At 40.4% G+C, this 24,223-nt stretch overlaps 1 protein-coding gene across 1 annotated transcript in view; it reads right to left on the bottom strand.

Moving 5' to 3' along the window:
- Window positions 1-237: 237 nt before the first annotated feature.
- Window positions 238-24,223, bottom strand: part of GALNT8 (polypeptide N-acetylgalactosaminyltransferase 8) — a 29,704-nt gene continuing 5,718 nt past the window's right edge. The window contains exons 2-11 of the mRNA XM_051634351.1: window positions 17,041-17,329; window positions 15,037-15,203; window positions 13,801-13,984; window positions 11,623-11,820; window positions 8,773-8,887; window positions 6,060-6,245; window positions 4,930-5,067; window positions 4,027-4,122; window positions 3,291-3,458; window positions 238-1,541 (exon numbers count right to left, since the gene is read on the bottom strand). Of these exons, the coding sequence (XP_051490311.1) occupies window positions 1,371-1,541; window positions 3,291-3,458; window positions 4,027-4,122; window positions 4,930-5,067; window positions 6,060-6,245; window positions 8,773-8,887; window positions 11,623-11,820; window positions 13,801-13,984; window positions 15,037-15,203; window positions 17,041-17,279 (1,662 nt within the window). The 5' untranslated portion in view covers window positions 17,280-17,329 and the 3' untranslated portion in view covers window positions 238-1,370. The remainder of the gene's footprint in view (window positions 1,542-3,290; window positions 3,459-4,026; window positions 4,123-4,929; window positions 5,068-6,059; window positions 6,246-8,772; window positions 8,888-11,622; window positions 11,821-13,800; window positions 13,985-15,036; window positions 15,204-17,040; window positions 17,330-24,223) is intronic.

Raw genomic sequence — 24,223 nt, 5'->3', positions numbered from 1 at the left:
CCACCAGATTGTTCACATCAAGTTTACAGAGAAATTAGAAGTGGGAAGGAAAGGAAAGGAAAGGAAAGGAAAGGAAAGGAAAGGAAAGGAAAGGAAAGGAAAGGAAAGGAAAGGAAAGGAAAGGAAAGGAAAGGAAAGGAAAGGAAAGGAAAGGAAAGGAAAGGAAAGGAAAGGAAAGGAAAGGAAAGGAAAGGAAAGGAAAGGAAAGGAAAGGAAAGGAAAGGAAAGGAAAAAGAAAAAGAAAGAAAAAGAAAGAAAAAGAAAGAAAAAGAAAGAAAAAGAAAGAAAAAGAAAGAAAAAGAAAGAAAAAGAAAGAAAAATAAAAGGAAAGAAAACCCCAACAAATCATATTGGGTGACATTCAAACAAATACTCAAACAAACCTTGAATACACTTGCTATTCAGATAAAATGCTTGGCACGCTTTTGGTAACACATTCACTTGAAGCTCTATCTCTGTACAGTTTACAAGAGTTTATTTTACAGGAGTTCCCTTTAACAAATAAGCATAGGTCATATCAGTGGCTACTTGAAGAAGTAGGACAGCCAGTTCTGCCTAACCCTACTTCTACAAGAGCTCATATCATGTCTAACTGCAAGTTGCCTTCCATTAGCAACTCATGCCACATTTTACTCAGTTTCTTCCATAGACATATGCTGTTACATCAGCCTTGTGTTAGTTTGTAGAAAACACTGAGCTGAATCCTCTTGTTTGCAAGGGGACTTCAGCCATGCCTTTAGCTGGCTAGCACAAGTCAATGTCATACAGGTAAACATAAAAAAGCCTTAGTGTTTCACACTGCTCAGTCTAATAAACTTCACAGAGAAACTGAATTGTCTAGGCAAATTACAGGAACAGAAGGACAAGGATGTTGTTGTACTTAATTTCATCCACTAGCATTAGCACGTCTTGACAAGAAATTTTGATTTTTCTGTACGACACAAGACCAGAAAAATGGTCCAGTTAAGCTTGAGATAAGATCTGTATACAAGAGCAAGTCAGATCCAGTTTTGTTTCTTCTGAATTTTCGTGTCTAACCAACATGCCAATGTGAGAGACCTTGCACTGGTCTTTCATTAATGAGCAAAGACAGGCACTTCCAATGTGCAACGTAAGGAACTCCAGTGGGTTGCAATACTCTTAGATTTAACAAAAAGGAGTAAAGATAATCTTTCTCCTAACTGAGGAAACTCAGGGGGGTGATGCCCCAAGAATGTGATGAAATGAACGTCTACCTTTGCATGAGCTCATAGCTCCTTTAGTAACTACTGCATTTTAAAGTCCTGTGTAAACAAATTCTTGAAATCATTGCTTTCAGTGCCACAGTGTGTACGTAGCAATTTTCAAGCAAAAACATCTAGTCAATGGTTTCAGTGCTGTGTCTTCTGTTCCAGGTCCTTTGTCTTTCCCCAGTCCTTAACGGTGTGTTGGATATTCCACCTTTGTCCTGTGCAGTTCTGCACTACAAGTCTGTATGAAGCTGCATTGTCTGATGTGATTTCGAGGCATCTTTTAGTTCTCCTGTTGATTACAGCTGACCCCTACAAAAGGAAAGGATATACGAGAGAAGCTGAGGGCTGATAAATTTAGTACTTAGTCAGGAAGCCATTTTCTTGGCCTCTATAAATGTGTCTGAGAAACACTAGTAGGTCATAGACCTGAAATAAAAATGTTGCATGTTCCTCAGGCTGATGATGCATGACAGCTTATGGAATTCTCCAGGGCATATTAAAATATATTTGGAGGTTTCTTTTGTGGCTCTTTCATTGGACTTGGGGGAGATGGATGGTGGTGTTTGTTTTTTGGGGGATGTTGGGGTCTTTTTTTATAGTTCAAAAAATAAGGAAATTTTAATACTGCATCCTGTTTTGAAAGAAGAGAACTAATAACAGGTAAGAGAATATTCATCTCTTATCTCTAAGTCAATATTTCAGTACCAATTACTGCAAATGGGGTGTGGTCAAGTCAACTCATCATGCTGGAAAGGAAGATGAGATTTTTTTGTAGAGGGTTGGGCTCCAGAACAAATAGGATCTTAACTAACTGCTTCAGGCAGGTAGTTGTTTCACTATGATAATGCTTGATGTGCAGAAGGAGCTGAAGGTTTACTCTTAAGGTGGGTCTAAATCTTCCAGAAACATTCCTGGCACTTAGTTTCTATGCTCTGTGGTTACAGACCAGACTAAAGATAAAGGAAACCCCACATAGAGAAATCCCTGGAGGCCATGTAGGTCTGTATTATTTGGTGCATATCACTGAAACCTTTGTGGTTCACCAATTCAATTCCTCTGTTCTTTACCACGCTCTCACAAGATTTGCCTCCTGCTTAGTTTTTCACTGAGAGAGATATACAATAAGTAGGCCCATACATTGCATGTAAAATGAATTAATTTTCAATTACATAAAACTAATAAGGTTTGAGTTGTCTGAGAGGGGAGAAGCTGCATGGCTTCCTTTCCTTCCTCTCCCTCCATCATTATTGCTGCTGTCTGTTCATCCTGCCCAAGCTAGCATTATATTCTGTATTCAGAAACACTGAATACAGATTATGAAAATATCCCTTGGGATCTGGGATCTTAAGCATGTCAGCATTGGCTGGCATAGATCCTGCACAAATAGAGAAATGTGCACAGGGCACGGAAGCTCTGGTCAACAGCTTTAACCTAAGGTCTGAAAGGATGAATCGAGCCTGATCTCCTAATAAGGATTTCCATCCTGAGACTCTGGTGCAGAAGACGGTACTAGAGAGTGAGCAGGACAAGACATCAGCCTGCTTTTTCCCTATGATCAGTAGGTCCCACGAGGAGTCAGGGAAGACAGAAGGTATACAGTGCAGAGAGCTCGTAATGTATAGTCAGACCATCAAAAGCAACAGAGCCAACTGGGCTTGCACATTCCCTGCCCATTAGCTGAATTGTGATAACTGAGCAAGTGATTGTTCTTTGTCAGCCCAGCTAAAAATTAAAATACTTAAACCCTTCAGCAAAAGGCTTAAACCATCGGGTTCCAGCAAGGCTGAAAGACAGAGAAAAAAATAAGTGGTTACAGTTCAGACAATAAGTGACAACTGGTTAAATTCTGGTAACTCAGTCAGCTTTAATTGTGTGACCACTCCTTGTTTTTAATATCACACATCCCTGAAGACTCCACCAGCTTCTTGAAGTTGCACCTGCAAGTCTTGAAACTGGGGCAATGTTATTCAGAAGCAAACTGCTTTTCAAGGGAAGCATCTACCAATTCATTATAATGGGAAAACTTATTGGAATGTGGGAATATAGAAATCTACCTACCTGCTTAAAATCCCAGTACAAGTTCAGGCCTTTATTCAGAGCTGTATCACATTGCTCTAAAACTGGCAGGTCCCCATTCCCAGGGTCTGTTAGGCATCTATCAACTGTATTATGTCGGGCACGTAATCCTCCTACATACATTTCTCCAGTGCTATGATAAAAGATGTGCTGAAAGCAAGGTGACACCACTGTCAGTGAATTAAGACACCAGTGAAATTTCATCAGCAGATGATAGCACACAGTTCCAAAACTGACATTTAGAGGTATCAGATGTACAGCACCAGCATTCACTGATCTCTCAGTAATGAAACCAGGATCAATGCAACATCTTTCTGCTCTCCAATGAAAAAGAAAAGCAAGATGCTTACAATGGAATAGTAACATTTTGCTTCCCTCCTACAGATAGCACGGGCAGTGAGGTGTGAGGAAGAGCTCAGTCTCTCTCCTATTCATCCCAATCAACAAGATTCATCAATAAACAAGCTCAATGAGTATCAACATGAGGTCTCACAATTTTTTTGCAAGGCTTAGTTTAATGTACTTAGATCTCCAGAGGAACCTGCTCTGATGGCAGTTGCACTGGGGAGCAGAATTTAACAAAATAAAGGTTAATATACCACTTTAGATAGCACAGAGATAATAGTTTTGAAGTGCATATGTCATGGTCCTGTGGAGGCCTGAAAGGAACAGTTAGCAACAGCTCATATGTGAAGATCTGACCCGTTGCTCGCATTACCTGTGGTGAGTATGCATGACAGGGATACATAATTGGTGTGTTTCCAGGGACAGGGCCTTGATCAATACAGATGTCTTCTTTCAGTGTGTTTTTCATCTGTAGAATAAAACAGGAAATTCACTATGAAGAACAGCAATCCTGTTTTCAACACCTCACTGCAAATTTTAGAAACTGTCCTGAGAGCAAAGTCAGTTTATTTAGAGCCCTGTAACAAATCTGGAATGAAAAGATACAGTATGGTTTTAGAATCTCATATTACCTTGGTAGAAATTATTCATCATAGCAAAAAGTAAAAGCAAATCTAAGGTCTTTCAGGGACTCACTGCCATTATGCCATGTAGCATAATGTCAGCAGTCACCAGGCAACTCTGACCAGGTGAACATCACTGCACAGCTCCAACAAGGTATGCAAGCTTGAGTCTAGAAAATGCCTACCTATATTAAGAAGCCACTGCATCCTGAATGATTAGTTCTGCCTTTCACAATCAGTAGCCTGACTTCCAGTGTATTATATGCTACCTTGACTCATGTCTGTATGCTTTCCAAATTATCCTGCTAATCTCTGCAGAAAAATATCCACTGAAAATTTCAGGGCCTTACAAAAAGATATTGATCCATTCCTGTTGATCAATAGATGAATAAAAAATGCATGTTAAGCACTTTCTCAAACTACTGTTGTGCTCCCAGCAGTACACACACAATAACCACAGTTTAGAAATTTTATATTGACAATTAATATGAAAAATACTTTAGAAAGCTTCAGTGTCTAAAAAGATGTGTAACAATCTTTTTGAAGTTTCTAAGAAAGACATCAGCAAAATCAGCAAAACAGTGTTCACAACAGCTCTTCAGAACAGTAGTGTTAGTTCTTTCATATTCTAAAAAAAACAGCTCAATACTTACTGTTCCATAGCCAACAATGTTGGGAAGATATATTAAATTAGGATAAATGTTTTTTATGTACCAGTCAAAGCCCTTACAGTTCAGTTTTTTTCTTAGCTCTTTTCTGGAAGAAACATCTCCAAAGTCTACTCCAGGATTCTGCAAGAACAACATATATAATTTTAGGAGTTTAAGGTGATCTGAGAAACCAGGAAGAAATACAAATTTATTTATCCATATTGTTTATTCATAACATTAAAAACATATTTAAAAGTTGTTTGGTTTTTTAAAATTTACATTTTTTTAAGCTTCAGAATTTCAGACAGTGTTTGCCTGCAGGCACCAATAAATTACTGAAAAACTAACATGTTATGACTTCAGAAATATAAAGAATATCAAAAGTAGCCACGGCTAAGAGCAAGCTTCATACTGGCAAAAAAAAATCTAGCTCAAAGTGAAAAATACAACAGAGCCCTATAACAACCTTTGTTTGGTCAATAATCTGTTGACTGTGACACTCATGTCATACGGGAACAATCAAGATTCAAACTATTGTTTCCAATACTGTGTAACTTCTTATGCAAAGTGGAAGAGCTTTAGCAAGAAAGTTGGACAGAAATCATCCCATCAGGAGTGTACAACTTGTCCTTCAGCAGTTTTGTAAAATGTAGTCTCTAACCTGAATAAGATAGATTAGGAGTTTCAAATACACCCCCAGAGAAAAGGAGTCATTAAAGATGAACAGGTTTTACTCAAGTTTCATTCAGTGCTAAAACTGGTCCTTGTATTTCTACCAAGGGCTTGGTTTTTAATGACTAGCATTTTCAGATGAAAAATTCCATTCAATATCTACTCAAGGAAATACAAGGAGGTGGGAGGGTATTCTTCTTTTGTTAAATATTCATAAATCCAGTTAAGTGCAGGCTGGGAAAATGAATGCAGGGGTTTTTTATTCACTGAAGTTATCAATACTCAAAAGACCTGGTCTTTACAATTCTGAAATCTTCAACAGTTTGTGCTAGAGAAAAGTTAAAAACATATTCAGAAATACTGAAGATCTGCCGCTTTTTGTGCGACCACAGACTCTTTTTGTGTGACCACACACTCTTTTTGTGCTCTTATTTGACCACCTTTAGGCTTTGGATTCCCACCTCAATGGGAAGGTTCCATGCAAAGTAGACCATGTACTTGTACTCATCCATCCACACTTCAGCTACCCGCAAGGCATTGCGTTTTACCGCAATGCTCAAGTCCAGTAAGTAAGGCTTGTGAGCTCTTTCCAAATGAGCAATTCTTGAACAGGGCAGCACTTCTACTTTACCACCACACTGCCAGGCCTAGGGCAAGAAGAAAGAATTAAGAGGTGAAGTTGCCTAATTATTCAAACACTTTGCACTTTTTAGTAACGTGCTCTCTTTCTGATCCTCCCACTCCTTTGCCAGATGAACTGCAAGTCCCTCAACATCCAAATCTCCATTTCCTGCTTAAGTGAATGAAAATAAGTTTTCAATACCTTTCATTTGTACCATGTGTAGCCCTAACACAGCTCCAGGAGAGGAAGGATGTGTTCTTTCTTCTTTTCCTTTAACATCACCAGTAACAAAACTACCCACCAGTTTCCTGTGCAAGGGACTCAGTTGGCATAAATGCAGTGAGGCAAACTGGCACGTGCTTCCAACTGATCTTTCTATGAGCTGGACTGCTAAATACTGGGGTTCTTATGGGTCTGAACCCTTCAGAAACAGTGACATTGCCTGGGACAAGAGCAAAACTGATCCTGCAAATTCTTACACACTAGAGAGTACTCAAGAGAAAGAAACAATGCAACAAATTCATGGAAAATATCTGCATGGAATTCAAAGAGATATCTAAGCAGGCTACAACCAATGCTTCAAAAGTACTGAAGGTCCAGAACAAATACACCCAATTTGACACAGAAGAAAGTGTAAAAGTTTTTTAAGCAATGAAACTGAAACATTAATTCACAAACTGCCTCCAAAGTCATGAGGTGATGATGTGACATTTCAGTCTTACAGGCAGAATCTGAAGCATGGAGTCTTTGGCCATGATTACCACGAGTAATAGAAAAATGTGTCAGCATCTCCAGTACAGCATACATCCGAGTTAATACATCCACATGACTCAGTGTGGTGCCTCACATACAGGCACTTTGCTTAACATAGCATTTAGAATGTTTGGAAGATTTTATATATTTCCTCTCAATCATCTCCTCTATAAATCAAAAAAAGACTTAATTTGGGCCTATGCCTGCTATAATGTCACATATTTCAGGAACAGTATTTGTTATCTTTCCTTTCCTTCAGATTATTCAACTTCTTCACATATTTCCTGTTGTATGGTCCCAAAATTAAAAACACATCTCCAGATGAGAACTTAGCAGTAGAAGAGAAGGATCATCAGTTCCACCCTTTCCCATCCAGCTGCATAGTACTTTTGATTCATACAAAGTCTGTTACTACCAGTTCTTTTCTGGCTGGATATTCCCTAACTTACATCTCTGTAGCTGTTTATTCCTCATGTTTCTCTTAATTACTGCTGCTTTTCTTCTTTGCACAAAGTATGCTATTCTGTTATAGAAAAAAAAAGCCACAACCAACCTAGACTTTTTTACATTATTTGTTCAGATCAGTGTATATTGTCCATGTTATCTTTTATGTCCTTACAAACGGATAACAGAACAACAACAACAAAAAAAAAGCTGTAAGAACAGGACAAAATGGAACCAATGGTTGATTTACCCTAGTACTCTGTAGACCACAGTGACTGCAAACTTATTTCTGGAGAAGGTTAAGAACAAGACAAATACATATGTTACCTCTCTTAGCCCCCAATTATTTTCAGGTCAGTAGACTTTGCAAATTCCTGCGATTCACTTTTGTTTGCTAACTCTGAGTAGGTTTTTCTTCCATAACTCTTCAGTGTCTCCACAAATTACTACAAGTTTTCTAACATCCACAATACCCTTTAGAAGGAGCTCTGCTCCTGGTCTGTTGGTCTGGTCTGCGACTGGCAGAATGAAGTACCTCCTCCTCATGTTTGTGTTGCAATGGGTTATTGACTTTTTTGAAAGCCCCTTAGCTTTCATATTTACAGAGAAGAACAATCAAACCCATTTTTCCTAGATATTTAAGTCTTGCTAACAGGTTTATAAGTTTTGTGTCCTACCATCTTTTCTCTGTACAGATAAGCACTATGTTATTATTCTGGAAAAAAATAGAACAAAAGAAAAAAACCCATAAACAACAAAACCAACCAACAACAAACAAAAAAATAAACGAACAAAAAAACCTAAAACAAACAAAAAAACCCCAAACCAACCAACCAAACAACAAGCAAAAAAATCCAACACAAACAAAAAACCACAAAATCCACCTACAAAAAAGCCCTCCATTCTTGATTTTAAAGCAGCCAAAGTTGAAGAACACATTACTTTCCAGGCCAGACAGAACTCTTTCTGGTTTTGGTTTGCTTGGGGTTTTTTTTCCTAACACATAACTTCATTTGAATCAATTTTATTGTACTCTTCTGCAGAGCTAAGAGACTTATACCTTCAACTTCTGCAGAGAAACACATCATGTGAGATTCAGTATTTCTGCACGGAAGCTGGTTCTGTGTCAGGATTCAAAATCATTAAGAAATATCAGTAAAAGCCTGGTGATGAGCCTTAAACACTTTTGGAAATCTATCACCTGCCTTTAGTACCCAAAAAAAAACAGAACTGTTTTGAAATATTAATCCATGCTTTTGGCAATAATCAGTCACCTGGGTGCTTTAAAAAAAAAAAACAAACCAACACATACTAATTTTCACTGTCTTTCTGAAAAGAGGTAAAAATAGGCTTACTCTTAGGCCAAGTTCCACATTTTCTCCTCCATATATGTGCATTCCACCATCCAATACACCAATCTCACCCAGAAATTTCCTATCTGCAGCAAGAATCCCCATTATAGATGGGCTCCTGGAGAACCAAACAAGTAAAATTAGGAAGAAGCAATAATGATGGAAATAAAGTCATGTCAGCTACCCACAAATCACATCTTGAACTGCCAGAAGGGTTCTGGTTATATGCAGTTATATGCAGATTAACAGTTTTAATTCAGGACAACATATAGATAAACATTAAAGAATCCAGAAAACAGCAAATAATCGTGATCAATGGGCTAAAAAGCATGATCTAGTTTCTATAAAGAATTAGATCCATTTTGAAAGGAGATGTAACAACAATTTTCATGTACTTAAAATAAGAAGAAATCAGCTTATACTGCAGCAAGAAAGCATTAGGTAGGACATTATTAAATTTTACCCAATATTAAGGAAACTTAAACACTAAAGTCCATTGTCAGCGGGGATTGTGGAATCGCTGTCAATTGAGGTTTTGAAAGAGAGGTAATTGTTTGGCAAGACCAATACCACTGTAGATGGATCCACCCTACAGGAAGGGAAAGTGGGACTTAAAGGGGATTTGGTGCTGTTTTGATATTCTCTGTGGCCCAAGAATTGTGGATACTGCTCCATGAAACATTCTTTAACCTACATGTGGCTTGCCCTCATTCCATTCTCTTCCCAAATCATTAACACTCACTATATAATCTATATATAATACAGGTGTCAATTTCACCCCCACTTCCTTCTAGCTATCTGTGCAGCCTTATCTCCAGCGCTCGTCTACCAGGTGTAGCAGTATACTAATGATGAAATCTGCCATCCCACCTGACAAACACAGTACTTTATTTTCTAATATTTTCACAGTGCTTTTACTTCTCAGGATCTACACAGTAAATGTTAAAGACCTTTATATAAATAAGTAAGGTGGGTTAGTCTGGGCTGGCTGCCACCAGGTGCCCATAAAGCTGCTCTCATCCTGTTTCCGAGCAAGACAGGGGAAAATAGGTTGAAAAATTCATGGGTCAAGATAAGGACAGGGAGGTTGTTCACCAGTTACCATCTCCAGAAAAATGGGTTCAACATCAGGAAATACTAGTTTAACTTATTGCTATTAAAAATAAAGTAGGATAGTGAGAGAGACAAAACCAAAACTAAACCACCTTCCTGCAATCACCCCTTCTTTCCAGATTCAACTTCACTCCTGACTCTTCTACCTCTGCCCCTTGCCCTGAGCAGAACACAGGGTTGAAAAATGAGGGTTCTAGTCAGTTCATAACATTTCATCTCTGCTGCTCTTTCCTCCTCGCACAGTTTCCCTGCTGCAGCATAGGGTTTTCCCATGGGATACAGTCCTTCATGAGCTACTCCAACATGGGTCCTTGCCATGGACAGCAGTTCTTCAAGAACTGCTGCAGAATAGGTCCTTTTCCACAGTGTACAGCTCTTCAGAAGACTGCTCCAGTGTGAGTCCCACACAGGCTGTGGTTCTTGCCAGAAAAGCTGCTCCTGCCTGAGCATTTCTCCACAGGCTGAAGTTCCTGCCAGGAGTCTGCACCAGCTTGGGCTCTCTACAGGTGGCATCTTCCTCCAGTGCATATCTACCTGCTCTGCTGTGGGGTCCTTCATGGGCTGCTGTGTGAATATCTCTCCAGTGTGGTCCTCCACATGCTGCAGAGGGGCGATCTTCTTCACTATGATCTTCATGGGCCATAACGGAATCTCTGCTCTGCCACCTGGAGCATCTCCTCCTTCTTGACTGATCTCAGTGTCTGCAAAGCTGGTTTTCTTGTATTTCTTTCTCACTCCACTCACTCACAACTGCTGCACAGTGTTTTTCACCCTGTCTTGTTGCAGTAGCATCACCAACATTGTTGATTTGCTCAGCTTTGGACAGCACCATGTCCATTTGGAGTCAGCTGGAACAGGCTGTGTTCAACATAGGGGTAGGCCCTCACTTCTTCTCACAGAAGTCACTCCTGCAGCTTCCCCCACCACCAAAAGCTTGCCACGTAAATCCAATACAAAGGTAGGACTAGAAAATTATAATCAGTAGATCATATATCTTGTTAGGTTTTTGACAGATGGCTGTTAAGTGCTAAGGGACAGTCAACATCTGACATCCTTGTAGAACAAGGAAAAATCCGTTTATATATTTGGCACAGATGGCTGCTGGTAACATAGTACATAAACTAATCTCAGCAGTTAAATAAAGGCAGCAAGAACAGAAGCAGATAAATTGGATCCTAAGCCTAGCAGTAAGGTGTCACTTCAGCTATAACACCTGTGTGTACTATGTTCATGCCTTTCTCTTGCTTGTGTGATACACAAGTGATAAGGGTTGTAAAAGGCTGCTCAGGATCACTGTAATCATATGTCACTCCAACAACTCCAAAGAAAGAACCGGACAATTTAAATCCATGTGAGCCCTCACAGCTCAGACACACAATTGTCCAGCAAAGTTGTGAGATTCACTCCATGTTGTTGGACAAGCGTGGAGAGGGACCACAGTTCAGCTTGTACAGCCAATAAATATCACTACTACACTCCTAGCTAAGGAATCAATGACTCAGAAATTGCCTGAAAATCTGACAGAAGTATCAGCATAGGGCAGATTCTGTAATACAACTCTGCAACCGGTGTAGAGATTTTTCAATCTGCTGAAGAACTCACACTTTCAAACCAGCTGTCTAGATATAATGTGCTTCCTAGGTATCTATGCCACCACTTATGAAACATCATCTTTCCTCTGCTAGCTCTATGTTGCATATCATGCATCTTGACTCACTCTCAAATGTTATTCTTACTTACTTGACAGGAGCTGTTTCATCTTTAAGAGCATACCATTCAGCTGGTAAAGGTTCATAGAGGCACCAGAGCGCCCAGTCAAATCCATCTGCAGCCACTGAATACTGAAGAAGTTCAAAGTCATCAAAACGAATGTTGTCAAATACTGGCGATATTATAACTGTGCGGTCCTCTTTTATTCGAGACAAAATAGGTTCAGCCCTGACAAAATTAACAGAGTCTATTCAGCTTGAAAAAGTGGAAATCTAATGAATAATACTAAATTTTACCACCTGTTTCTAAAACTGGGTTACCCAAGGTTTTTTAAGTCATTGATTTTGGTCCCTACCAAAAGTTATATGCCAGTCTTGGAGTACTAGTAGCCCAAATTACTAATGCCATTGCTCAGTTCTCGAATCTATTAGACAGCTTCTGCATTTTGACTGCCACTAATCGTATTAGCCAGATGTTTCACATGTAACTTGCTGGGTTTATTGCTATCTGGGTCTGCTTCCTGCAGGCTTTAGGGAGTCTTCACTATCTACACTAAGAGACTAGAAGGAAGGAAAAGGAAGGGAAGAACACCCTGAAAGGTGCTGTAAGCCCTGAGATTGATAATTCCTGCTCTTTTCCCTGTGCTTTGATGGCATGGCTGTTGCATGAGGGAAGGGTTGTGTCAGATCAGTGTCATCCCTACAATGGAAGAAGGCTCAGAGAAGGTAGGAAAGGATGATGTGCTTAAAAAGGTCAGAGAAGAATGTAGTAAATGACAGTAAAGGAAGCTGAATTTGACCCAGCACTAAGGAGACTGGAGGATGGCCTCTGTGGGAAACTAAACAGTGTTATCAGTTGAGTGGGGCAACTGGTTATGTACGTGGCCTTCCTAAAATCATCAACAGAAAGTATTATTTTCCCAAGCCAGCTGGACCAACATGGGGGAAATGTATATGTGGCACAGCCCGAGACAGAGTATAAAAACTGAACACCCAGCAAAATGAATTTCAAAGAGAGCAATGTACTTGAGATGGCTTCAACCTATGTATTCCTTCCCAGCAACCAGGGATGCCCAGCAACTTGATGGTGAGCATATAGATAGTGGTAATGTGAATCACATGTGTATTGTGACTCAATGGTATACTGCAAATGCTCTGTGGTGCTTGTGCTGTGATTTCAGTATATTGTTGTGTCACTTTTCTAAACCAAAAACCATGTGTAAGGTCAAAAAATTTCAAAAAGTTACATTTAATATTAATACATTAAACCCACCTCATGTGAAGTATCTAAAAGAACCTGGTCAGAGAGTATCTGACTCCTATGGAGACAGTCTTTTTGCTGGACCCCTGGGTTAGGCCTGGAGGAACTGTCCTTATCTCTCCATACATACTCTTGACAACCCAGCTTATTTCTGTAAGTCTGGAAAGCCTTGACTAAAGGACTTCAGTACTACTTTTAAGACTGTAAGAGCTAGAGTGTGTTAGTGCATTATCAAGAGAGGAGAGATCTGGATCACAAAGAACTATTTTGGCCTGAGAAGGGTTTGGAGAAGAACCCTGCTCCCAGAAAGTGAGACAACATAGTCAAAACTCAGCCATTGAATTCAGCAACCCAGAGGGGAGAGAACATAGAGATTTCACAAAAAACAGCACCATAGACAAAATTACCTAACAGAATGTTAGGTAATGATAACCCTAGGTAATCCATCATCAGCCATTTGTTTCGTCTGTCTTTGCAAAAATGGTCCTACAGAACTACAATGCACTATCAAACTAACAAGTAACAGTAAACAAATATTAGCCAAAGCTGAAAGAATCAAACCCATTAAAAGTCTTTGGGTATTATGGCTGTCTAATATACTTATAAAGGGCCAAAGCTGCTGGCATGCAACTAAATAATCTGCATAATTCTTACATTTTTTCTCTGTGTGAAGTCTTCTTTTCCTATAAACGTAATAAAAGTACAGACAAGATGGGCATTTCTCTCTTCCTCACAGCTTACCCAGTGTTACCCATCTGCTTTGCTATTTATTTCAAAAAATTGTTTCCCTTTTTGTCTCAGAAATAAATGACTTGGCAGCTGGTAATTAACACAAGGAGGGCCAGACAGGAGAACTACGTATGGGATATCGGGTACAGCTACATAGTTATACTCCTTGTCCACCTCCCTCTATCCACTTCAGAAACCACCCAACCTTCATAGTCCTACCATGCTGTGTTCACTTCAATATGGGCATCCAAAATTGCAACAACATCTGCAGTTGATGCCTCCCAGCCAGAAATCCGGGCTTGTGTTAAGCCTTGTCTTTTCTGATGTCTGACGATCTTCAGCAGTGCAGGATGCTTTGCATTAAAATTTTTCATGTGTGTTTCCAAAGGTCCTTTCAGATCATCTAAAACCAGTGCCCACATTGTAATGTTAAAAAAAAAAAAAAAAAAAAAAAAGAGTTAATCAATATTAAGAAATTAAAAAGATCATGCAGGTAATGGCTTTCTAGATTCTCCCAGTTCCAGATGAAAACCAGATTTATTCTTCACAATAGAACAGATAGAAGTGTTCAGGCATTCATTAATTCAAGAGGCTTATTTTTAAAATTAAATTCCATTCCAGGAGCTCAATTTACTATCTAAATTCCATTTACATATAGTGCTATTGTATGGCTTCTAAATTGTGCTAAGTACACAAGTATGTATTAAATGTGTACCCTAACAGCAACCAATTATCTGTCTTACTGCAGTAATTTCTCTGTGTGTTTTCTACCATATGCAAAGGAAAAAGGAAATAAACAAGCCCTGAAAACATGAAATGTTCCTACAGAATCTGTAGGCGTGCCAACTCCCTCACCAAGAGGAGTAGAAAGTTGGGACCTCTTAGCTTCATTTCACTTAAACTCCGGCTCCACCCAAACCAAAATGCTTTTCTAGTAGCTACAAAGCCTTGAAAAAATGAGAAATGCAACACATCTTGTCAAGCAAGGGGGGGAAAAAAACACCCTTAAGATCAGGGGCATGACTTTCTGACATGATTTTACAATGCTTTGTTCAGCTCCATTTTAAGAGTAATGATACACCCACTGCTCCCCTTAGGAGATTTTTCCACAACCCAAGACATCACTCTTCAAGAAGTTATTTCAGATACATGCAGAGGTAGTTTGCTTAGCATAGTCTTAATTTGGCACTGTGTCTGATGAGCCAGGGATGATAAATACTCTCCTGCATCAATTCTTAACCTTTTAAAATACTTACAGAGCATCATCCCATTCCTCATTAGCTGTCATTCTTTCAGGCTATTAAGGGGCTTTTTGTTTTGTGGGTTTTTTTTTCCTGTACTAAATTTAATTCTAAATTTTGAGTGGTGTACTCTCTGTGTACCCAAAAGGCCACCAACATTTATCACAATAGCAGCATAAATTAGCAAGACTCCTGCCTTCCCTCAGTCACTTACCATTTGAACTGTAATCATCAACCAGGATGATTTCTTTCAGTAAATGAGCAGGTGTTCGGTTTATTATACTAGTTATTGCACGTAAGATGATTGACAGTGCTTCATTCATAAATATAAGTACAACACTGAGTGTTGGAAGGTCTTTTGGATATGTTTTCATTTTGCAGCTGTAATAGAAGAACAACTTTAGAGCAGTTTCTAAAGAAAGTCAGAGAGCAAGGCAGATGCAAGAAGGTAGGACTAGGATGTTGGGCTTAGAACATACTGTGAAAATCAACATAAGAGAGAAACAAAGGAATTATCAAATCTAGGTTCATTATTCATTTGAGTTGCATTATGGATGTGCATAAAACATTTGGCTAAAGTTAAAATTTCCGTTAAGACAATAAAAACAAAAAATTACTGATGGTCAATCCAAAATGCTCATAAAATACTGAAACTATAGAATACAGTTGACTCAGCCAGAAAGTGGGACTTGTGAGTGCAATTTGGCTTTTTGCACTTACAGAAGGAGATGACAATAGCCAAACTTGACAGAAGACAAAAGCAAATTAGACAATAATCCCTTTGAATGCGCCGTGAAGAAACAACAAAATAGGTCTAGCTATACTTAACTGACACGGGAGAAGGATTCACCTGGACAAGGGTGCTCTTTAGGAATTCTTGAAAGCTTAAAAAAAAATCTTACAGAGTAAGATTTGTGGAACTTCATGCTATCCCAGAATAAATTGCTTCCATCATTGAAACAAACTTGTTTTGTGCTAGCTTGAATACCTTTAGACTACCTGCTTACTGTATTTTTTTTATTTTATTTTTTTTAAGTATGTATTTGGGATACTTGTCAGCTCTGCTAATTAACACCCTGGCCACGGGGCTGATAGTGAGCACCTCACAGCGCTAAGCACTAACTCCCCCTAGAGCAGAGAAGAGTGCATAGCTGGATTCCCAGCCTGATCGTTCCCTCCCCGGGAAACGTGCCGGTTAAAGCAGTGCTCAGACGGCATGAGCTCTGCAGCTGCACAACAAAGCTCTCGGACAGCCAGGCTCGTGGGCTCGTGCTCCAAGTAGGCCACTACAGTGGCAACAGTGCAAGAATGGAATGGATTTTTGTTGGAATTTCTCCTTCAGAAGGATCTGTGGCTGGCTCACCATGTTATACCCTCACACAACTCCACACCAGGGCAGCACAAGACACGCGGCACAGAAAGCCCCCTGAAACTCACTCTGGAAGCTACGGCACAGCCCTCACACTACTTCAGACACTATGAACTGAAAAATGTATGGAAACTGCCATTTTGTGCCAGACATAAACCTTGATCCAAGACCCAGAGGACACCCCCTGTAAAGGGGAGCATATTACTGTCTCCCCTAGATGCAACCAGCTCCATCCAAACAGTATGAGGAGGAGCCAGTTGCCTAACCTGCTCTTTGGTTCTTTCGAAGTGCTGCCAGGAAGACAATTGCACTTTTCCCAAGTGCAACATTGCTAATTCACACTCAGTTTGCAATCCACTCTGACCCCACACCCTTTTATGAAATGCTCCAGCAGATTTAGTACAAGTAGACAATAGGTACAAATGTGTAGGTGTGCAGTATATTTGTGACGTTCTTCTACATTCACACCAACTAATTCCTGTAAAGCCTACTATTTGCAATAAATTGTGAACCTTATCATATTATACAGAAAAATCTTGCTTACTTTTTAAATAGATATTTGTTCCTAATAAGGTTTTAAGTGGTTATTAGAAGTCCTATATCAATTATAATGATAACGTTATATTCTTTTTCCTAAGTGTCTTCTCTACACTACGGCTTCTTTTCAGAGTCTGTGTAGTATTACAAGTCTGAGCAAGATTTGAAGAAAGTTATAGCAAAAAACCCACTGAAACAGAACACAAACTGGGATCTGTTAATGGATTATTTTAACTTAGTCCAAAGCAATGTGAATCCCTTTCCTTTCAGTTTCAGCTCTCCTTGTGAATGTAGAGACGACATGTACTGCACCTGGGAGATCTGGTGTCTTTGATTGGTCGATCCAGAGGCAGATGATCACTGAGATAAACATTATACCCATAATTTAAGAACAGATTCTGTGCAGCAGTTTGCTCCTCTTCACTTAAATCTGCACCCCAGCGTTTGAACAAAGCTGAGTCTGGGTACAACAAATGGTGTACAATCTTCTTTTCCACCTTTGAATCATCAGTTTTGCATTCTGCAGTCTTGGAGGTATCTTGCAGCTTCATACCATGCTCTATGTGTTTTATATTTTCGTGGAATCCTTCCACTGATTTTGCTGATTGAAAATAAAAAAGGATTGATTATAACAGCAAGTGAGAACACTCTCCATCATACTAACTGAGCAAGTTCTCCTTATGATACTGCAGGTATTCATGTAAGAGTAGCATCTGGCCATCCCTCCTACAAAAGAACAGTTTTTAAATACCACATTTCACAATACTCTGCTTCAGATTCTGCTCTCAATCACACAAGTGCACAGCAAGGGACACTGCACTGGCATCATTAGAGAAATCTGGGAGTAGAGGCAACAAACAAATTGTTAAATCAGGCCTAAATAATTTCCATTATGTTATGCTTAAGTTACATAAATGTATTAAGGATCCATAGTAGAATTCTTACCTAGGTAAGGTTGTTGAAACTGTATTTATCTTGAAGGTAAGACATTAAATAAGCCCTTTGTCATCTACTTTAACAAGGTTACTGGAATCTTTTGACTTCTGCTCAGAAAGACTTGAAGAGGGTGAGCCCTCAGGTTTTTGTTAGGTACAAAATATTGTGCCATAAAGAAAAGACACAGATAGCCTATATGAGTGTTTTTTAGGGCATATTGCTCTTGAAGATAAACACAATAAACAAGCCTTTTGCAGCACATCCTGAAAAGCTTGTAATCAGTTTTGACTTCTGCTCTATCAGAAAACTTTGAACAGGGTGAGTCCAAATCTCTCAAGGCCTTGTTAAGTTTACATTATTGGACTGTGCCATATAAAAAGGCACAGAAAAACTGTGTGACTTCTGCTCTATCAGAAAACTTTGAACAGGGTGAGTCCAAATCTCTCAAGGCCTTGTTAAGTTTACATTATCGGACTGTGCCATATTAAAAAGGCACAGAAAAACTGTGTGAGTTAAAGTGTTCTACAATTAAATTACTGTTTTGGTGAAGGGGACAAGTGTATGTTGTTTAAACTTCAGTAAGGCTTCCGACCCTGCCTCTCCCAACATCTTCACGCACAAGCTGAGGAAGTATGTGCTAGGTAAGTGGATAGCAAGGGGGATTCAACTGCCAGGATCAGAAGGTTGTGAGCAACAGCACAAAGTCGAGGGCTTGATAATGGTTCTGATATTGTAATAACCTTGAAAATGAGGCAGAGTGCACCCTCATCAATTCTGTGTATGATACCAAGCCATGAGGAGTGGCTGATACACCAGAGTGTCCTGCTACCATTCAAAGGGACCTGAAGAGACTGGAGAAATAGGCCAAGAGGAATCTCATAAAGGTCATCATAGGCAGGTGGAAAGTCCTGCCCCTGTGGAGGAACAATTCCAGAGACCAGCACCAGCTGAAAAGCACCTTTGCAGAAAAGGACCTGAGGGTCCTGGTGGACACTAAGTTGAACACAAGCCAATAGTGTGCCCTTGTGGCAAAGGTCAAAAGTATCCTGGGCTGCTTTAGGAACAGCAGGTCGAGGGAGGTGATCCCTCCCCTACCTGGAGTACTCTGTCCATTTCTAGCCTCCTCAGCATGAGAGAGCAAATCCTACAAGGAGCCACTAAGGTGATTACGAGACTAGAGTTATCTGTTCTACAAGGAGGCTGAGAAAGCCTGAGAAGACCTGGGCACAGCGAAGGATTTACTGATGCATGTAAATACCTTATGAGAGGGAGTAACAAAGACCAGTGGGCACAAATTGAAATACGGGGAATTCCATTGAAACATAAGAATTTAATTTTTTTCTTAATTTGTTTTTTAACTGCTGGAATAACAAAAAACTGTAACACATAGACCAGAGAGGCTGTTAAGTCTCCATCCTTGGAGATATTAAAATCCTGACTGGGCAATGTCCTGGGCCACCTGCTGTAGCTGATGATGCTTTGAGCAGGGAAATTAGAATAGACCACCTCCACAGGTCCAGAGCTCCAACATCAACTTTTATGTGATTCCATGACAAAGTGTTGACATGAAGACTTCAGTTTTCTTTCAAATAGCTCTAAAAATAATCAACAAAAACTATGCACAACTATTGATGTCCATGAGAATAGGCACTAATGAAGACTCCCTCAGCAAGAACAGTGATGTTACGGCATAAGGGATATAAAACCTGACCAAACTGTACATAGAAAATTCCTCACCAAGGGCAGGATTGCCCCAAATTGGATTTCAAACAGCTGGTTTCAGGCTTGGATAGTCAAGGCATTCTAAGTTTATCTTTTTGTTCCCCCTAGCACATATCTAGCTCTAATGTGAGGAGGTGTGGACACCACCACAGTCAAAGCAATACCAGGCAGCAGGGCCCTTCTGCCACTGCTACAAAGTGATGAAATTCAAAAGACATCAAAAAAGTGGGAATTCAAGGGTTCTAAAAGAAATAAGAGGTGGATTCTTCAGCCCTTATTCAGATGGCTTTATTGTTCCCATTTCCCAACAACCCAATCTACAACAGATACCCAAAAACATAGTCAAAAGAAAAGAAGAAAGAGAGCTGCCAGCAGATTTCAGCTAATGTTGCTTGAGAACACAGTCCAATCAAGCAAATGATGCAGAGTTCATCAATATTTTTTCCCCACAGCAACTCCATTGTGTCTATACTCAAGATACACAGAGGAAAGAAACAGAGTAAGTCACATTTCCCCTTGTTGCTCACCTATACAGCAGAGACTGAGGAAATGTTTCTCTCAAAACCAGCTTTTTATGGCAAAGAAAATAATGACAGGAATAATAGCTGCCAGATAGTAGTATGCTGCTATAATCACCTGAAAATTGCTTAATACTTCTAAAAGAGTTCAGGGTCAGGAGCTGTCTAATATGCATTAAAAAAACCCCATAGTGACTATGAAAGACTTTATTGTTTTGTATGCAAGTACAGAAGCTATAAAATCTTTTTTAAGATTACAATAAAGGCAACCATTATCACTGTTACCTATTATTCTGTCCTTCAGGAAATCTAGATACCCAGTCCTCAAAAAGCTATGCAGTATGGCATTTTACTTACAAAGGTTATTAATGTTCCAGTCCAAATGGTCCAATCTCTGAAGGATGTTATTTTCTTGGTTCAGAGATCGAGAATTAACTTCCAAGGAATCAAGTCTTCCCTGTCTTTGATTTTGCAGTAAGTGCACAATATAACACACAAAACCTGTATTCATGATTAAAAGTGCAACTGTACCCGGCTTCTTCCAGCGTGCCATTGTAAGCTTCAAGAAAGTCAGTGTTCTGCTGCTAGCTGGAGTTTGCCTGTGGTTTTGGGTCTGCACTAAGTCTTCCTTTCCAGAAGCACTGCTTCAAACTGACTAAGCTAAGACTGCTCAGATGAAGTAACTAATAGACTTCAATGAGTCATAGAACTGATGATGATAGGGTGCAGCTTATCCGTGTTTCTATTTGCATGCTTATATGTATCTGTACCAGTTACCAGTGTTAGAGAAGGCAGGCAGCTCTCATTGGCTTGTGTAATGAATCATGTGAACTGAGTGAGCACCTGGGATGGCACTGTAGGAAGTTGAGTAGATGTCAGAAAGTCTGCCATGCACCAAAGCACATGTACACACAATGACAATTAGAATAAACTGCAAGCTAGTTCCTCATTTCCTGGTGTCTTTTTTCAACCTGCATCTAGGGCTAAACTGAAGCAGTTTGCTCTCTCACCCAGTGGTCCCTCCCCAGCCAAGGAGAATTGGGAAGACCTGTGGGTTGAAATATAAGCAGATTTAATTAAATATCAAAACTAATACGAACACCAACATATGGTAGGTAAGCTTATGCTCAGTCTAGACCTCAGGAGTAAAAGGCCAGAAGGGAGAAAGCCCCAGGAAACCAACCTCCCCACCCTTAGCACTCTGCCTCTTGTATAAAGACCATGAGGTAGGTGGTGTGCAATACATCTGTTGGTCAGCTTGGGCTGGCTTCCCTGACTGAAGCTGCCAGCTGACTCTGGGCTACCAATGGTCTGCCATCCATGGCTGGCCGGTGTTTTGACCCCAGAGAAACCAGGACATATGGTCATTAGCAACTAGGGAACTGTGAATCTAATGAAACAAAAATACAAAAATACACTAAAATGGATTTTCCATCAGATTTTGAGCTGGCTGGAAGCAATTGTGACTGGTGTACTGTCCTTCACAGCCTTCTCCCACACAGGTCACTCCTGCAGCTCACCACTACCAAAACCTCTCTATCCTGTGTGCATTTGTGTGCTTGGAGGTCTAAATGCCAGCAACTGGAGAGACCATAGTGAATGAAGTCAAGTTTTGGCAACAGTTTATCACAAATTGATAGCTAAATCCCTTGTCAAAACTTGATGCTGGCCAAGACCAGTAAGCTCATTGTAGAGAAAAATCATGGGATTCAACCACACCTGTAAACAAAGCTTTGTCAAGGCACAGGGTCATTCATGTCCCAATCACTGCCAAAGCTGTAGTTGTTTACATTCCTGCCTGCATCATCTAGAACTTTCCCATAGAATACCTGCCACAACTTGGAGAGTAAGACTTACCAGAGACATTTCCCTAGGGGAATAACTGACACTCGGTGTGTTCTGGTCAGCACGAGGGAAAGAGGGGCTAGGTGTGTGTGGTGCATTGACCCCAGCTGGACACCCAGTGCCTGCCAAAGCGCCCTGCTCAGGGGCCCGAGAGAGAAAGCACAGGGAGAGGCTGCGGGGGGAGATCACACACCTGGTGCCGTCACAGGCAAAACAGACTCGACTCGGGGAAACCCATTCACTTCATTACCAAGCAAATCCGAGTAGGGTGATGAGAAATCACACAGAAACCTTACAACAGCTTCCCCCAGCCCTCCCTTCTTCCTGGGCTCAGGCTCACTCCAGGATTTCCTCGACCTTCTCCCCATGAGTGGCACGGGTGGGTGGGAATGGGAGTTATGGTCAGTTCATCATGTGCTGTCTCTGCCGCTCCTTCCTGCTCAGGAGGACAACTCCTGCTCCACTGGAGATCCCTCCCACAGGAGACAGTCCCCCACAAACTTCGCCAACATGAGTCCTTCCCTTGGCCTGCAATTCTTCAAGAACTGCTCCAGCACGGGTCCCTCCCACAGGGTGCAGTCCTTCAGGAACAGACTGCTGCAGTGTGGGGGGGTCAGAAGTCCAGTCAGCAAACCTGCTCCAGCATGGACTCCTCTCTCCACGGGTCACAGGTCCTGCCACGAGCCTGCTCTGGTCTGGGGCTTTCCACAGGGTCACAGGCTCCTTTAGGCATGTTCACCTGCTTCTTTGGCATGAGGTCCTCCACAGGCTGCAGGTGGATATCTGCTCCACCTTGGGCCTCCATGGGCTGCAGGGGAATCTCTGCTCTAGCACCTGGAGCACCCAGTCCCCCTCCCTCTTTACTGACCTAGCTGCCTACAAAGTTGCTGCTCTCACATATTCTTACTCCTCTCTCCAGCTGCTCTTGATCAGCAGGCTTTTTCCTCCTTTCTAAGTACGTTGCTGCAGAGGTGCTACCACCCTTGCTGATGGGCCCAGCCTTGGCCAGCAGCAGGTCTGTCTTGGACCCAGCTGCCATTGGCTCTGTTGGACATGAGGGAAGCTTCTAGCAGCTTCTCGCAGAAGCCCCTTGCTACCAAAACCTTGTCTAATAGCATGCCACAAACAGCTTTGTCCTTTCATTAACTTCCAAGGCCTAAGAACAATCCCTCAACTATTCTTTCATGATAACGTAGAGATAACTCAGTATGCAAAACACTGCACCTCCTTATCAATTATGTAGGCCAAGCCAGAAAATAAGATGCCTTATATTTCATTAAAGATACAAAGATATAATAAAAAAAAAAAATATGCAAAGGAATAGTTTGTTTTGGTAAGCTTTTTGACAGCTCCAAGAATACGCAACTTAAATGTGTCAATAGGTTACTTGTTTCATACATGTCAAAAAGCTGACCTTCAAATGGAAAAGAGTAATCTCTTTTTCTCTTGACATATAAAAAAAACTGTGCTCACCTGTGCTAAGATACTCCTGCTTCTTTCAGACTTTCAGAACCTTTTTTGAGGGGGTTTCCTCGGGGGGACAGAGGGGAGAACAGGGAAGCAAAACTAAAAAGATGAAACCCAGCAACACATCAGGTTAGTTGTTTTGAGGGAAAAAAAAAAAATTTACTTTTTTCATAAACACTAACAAAGTGAAGACAAAAGCATTTTTCCAAGACATAAAGATTATGCTTCTGTTGAAATTTTAGGAAAAACTGGCGAAAAGAAAAATAAAGAACCTCTGGATAGAAACAGGGATAGAAAATTGACAGAATGAGATTCATCTTGGGAAAGAAAAAAATAAGCTGTCAAGAACATAGCAGATTGTATTCTGAAATCCAGTAAACAGTGTAACAGCAAATGAACAACTGCCATCAAATTACTTACAGTATGAAATGCCAGGAAAAAAAGGTAGGGCAGTTCAGGATTTGCATGCCATCACACTCAGCACTTTCAGTCCATTGGCTGTAAACACTGCTCAGACCACAGCCAAGATATTATGATGATATTTTTGCACAGCTCATTTTAAAGCCATTAAAAATAAATAAAGAAGAGGGGAGCAAAGAGCACCTTGCACTGTTCATCATGGCTAAACTACAAGTATGCACTGTAAATACATAGGCACAGCTTAACAGTACAAGTGTAGTACAGTAGCATTTAAAACTGAGTATTTTAAAATATTAGTTTTTTAAATACTTTATGTTTGGTTACAAGTACCAACAAAATACGACTTTGGTAACAGGAACATTTTGTACATGGTTTGGGTATTCTGGGGTGAACCAGAGAGAGGAGATCAGCGTATCTACAGGATCTGCACCACTCCACTCACTTTCAGGATCAAAGAATGATCCTTCACTGGTCTTGTGTTACAGCAGATACGTCTGTGATACCCAGAAGAAAGGAGGTAGGGGAAATAGTTTCTAAGATTCATAATTTCTGGGCTTGCTGGTAAGTGCACTAAGCCCACTCCACAG

This window comes from Apus apus, chromosome 1 (genome assembly GCF_020740795.1).
Source record: "Apus apus isolate bApuApu2 chromosome 1, bApuApu2.pri.cur, whole genome shotgun sequence".
NCBI classification, from domain to species: domain Eukaryota; kingdom Metazoa; phylum Chordata; class Aves; order Apodiformes; family Apodidae; genus Apus; species Apus apus.
Note: the sequence above shows the minus strand (reverse complement) of the source record. Positions and strands in the feature narration are given on the sequence as shown.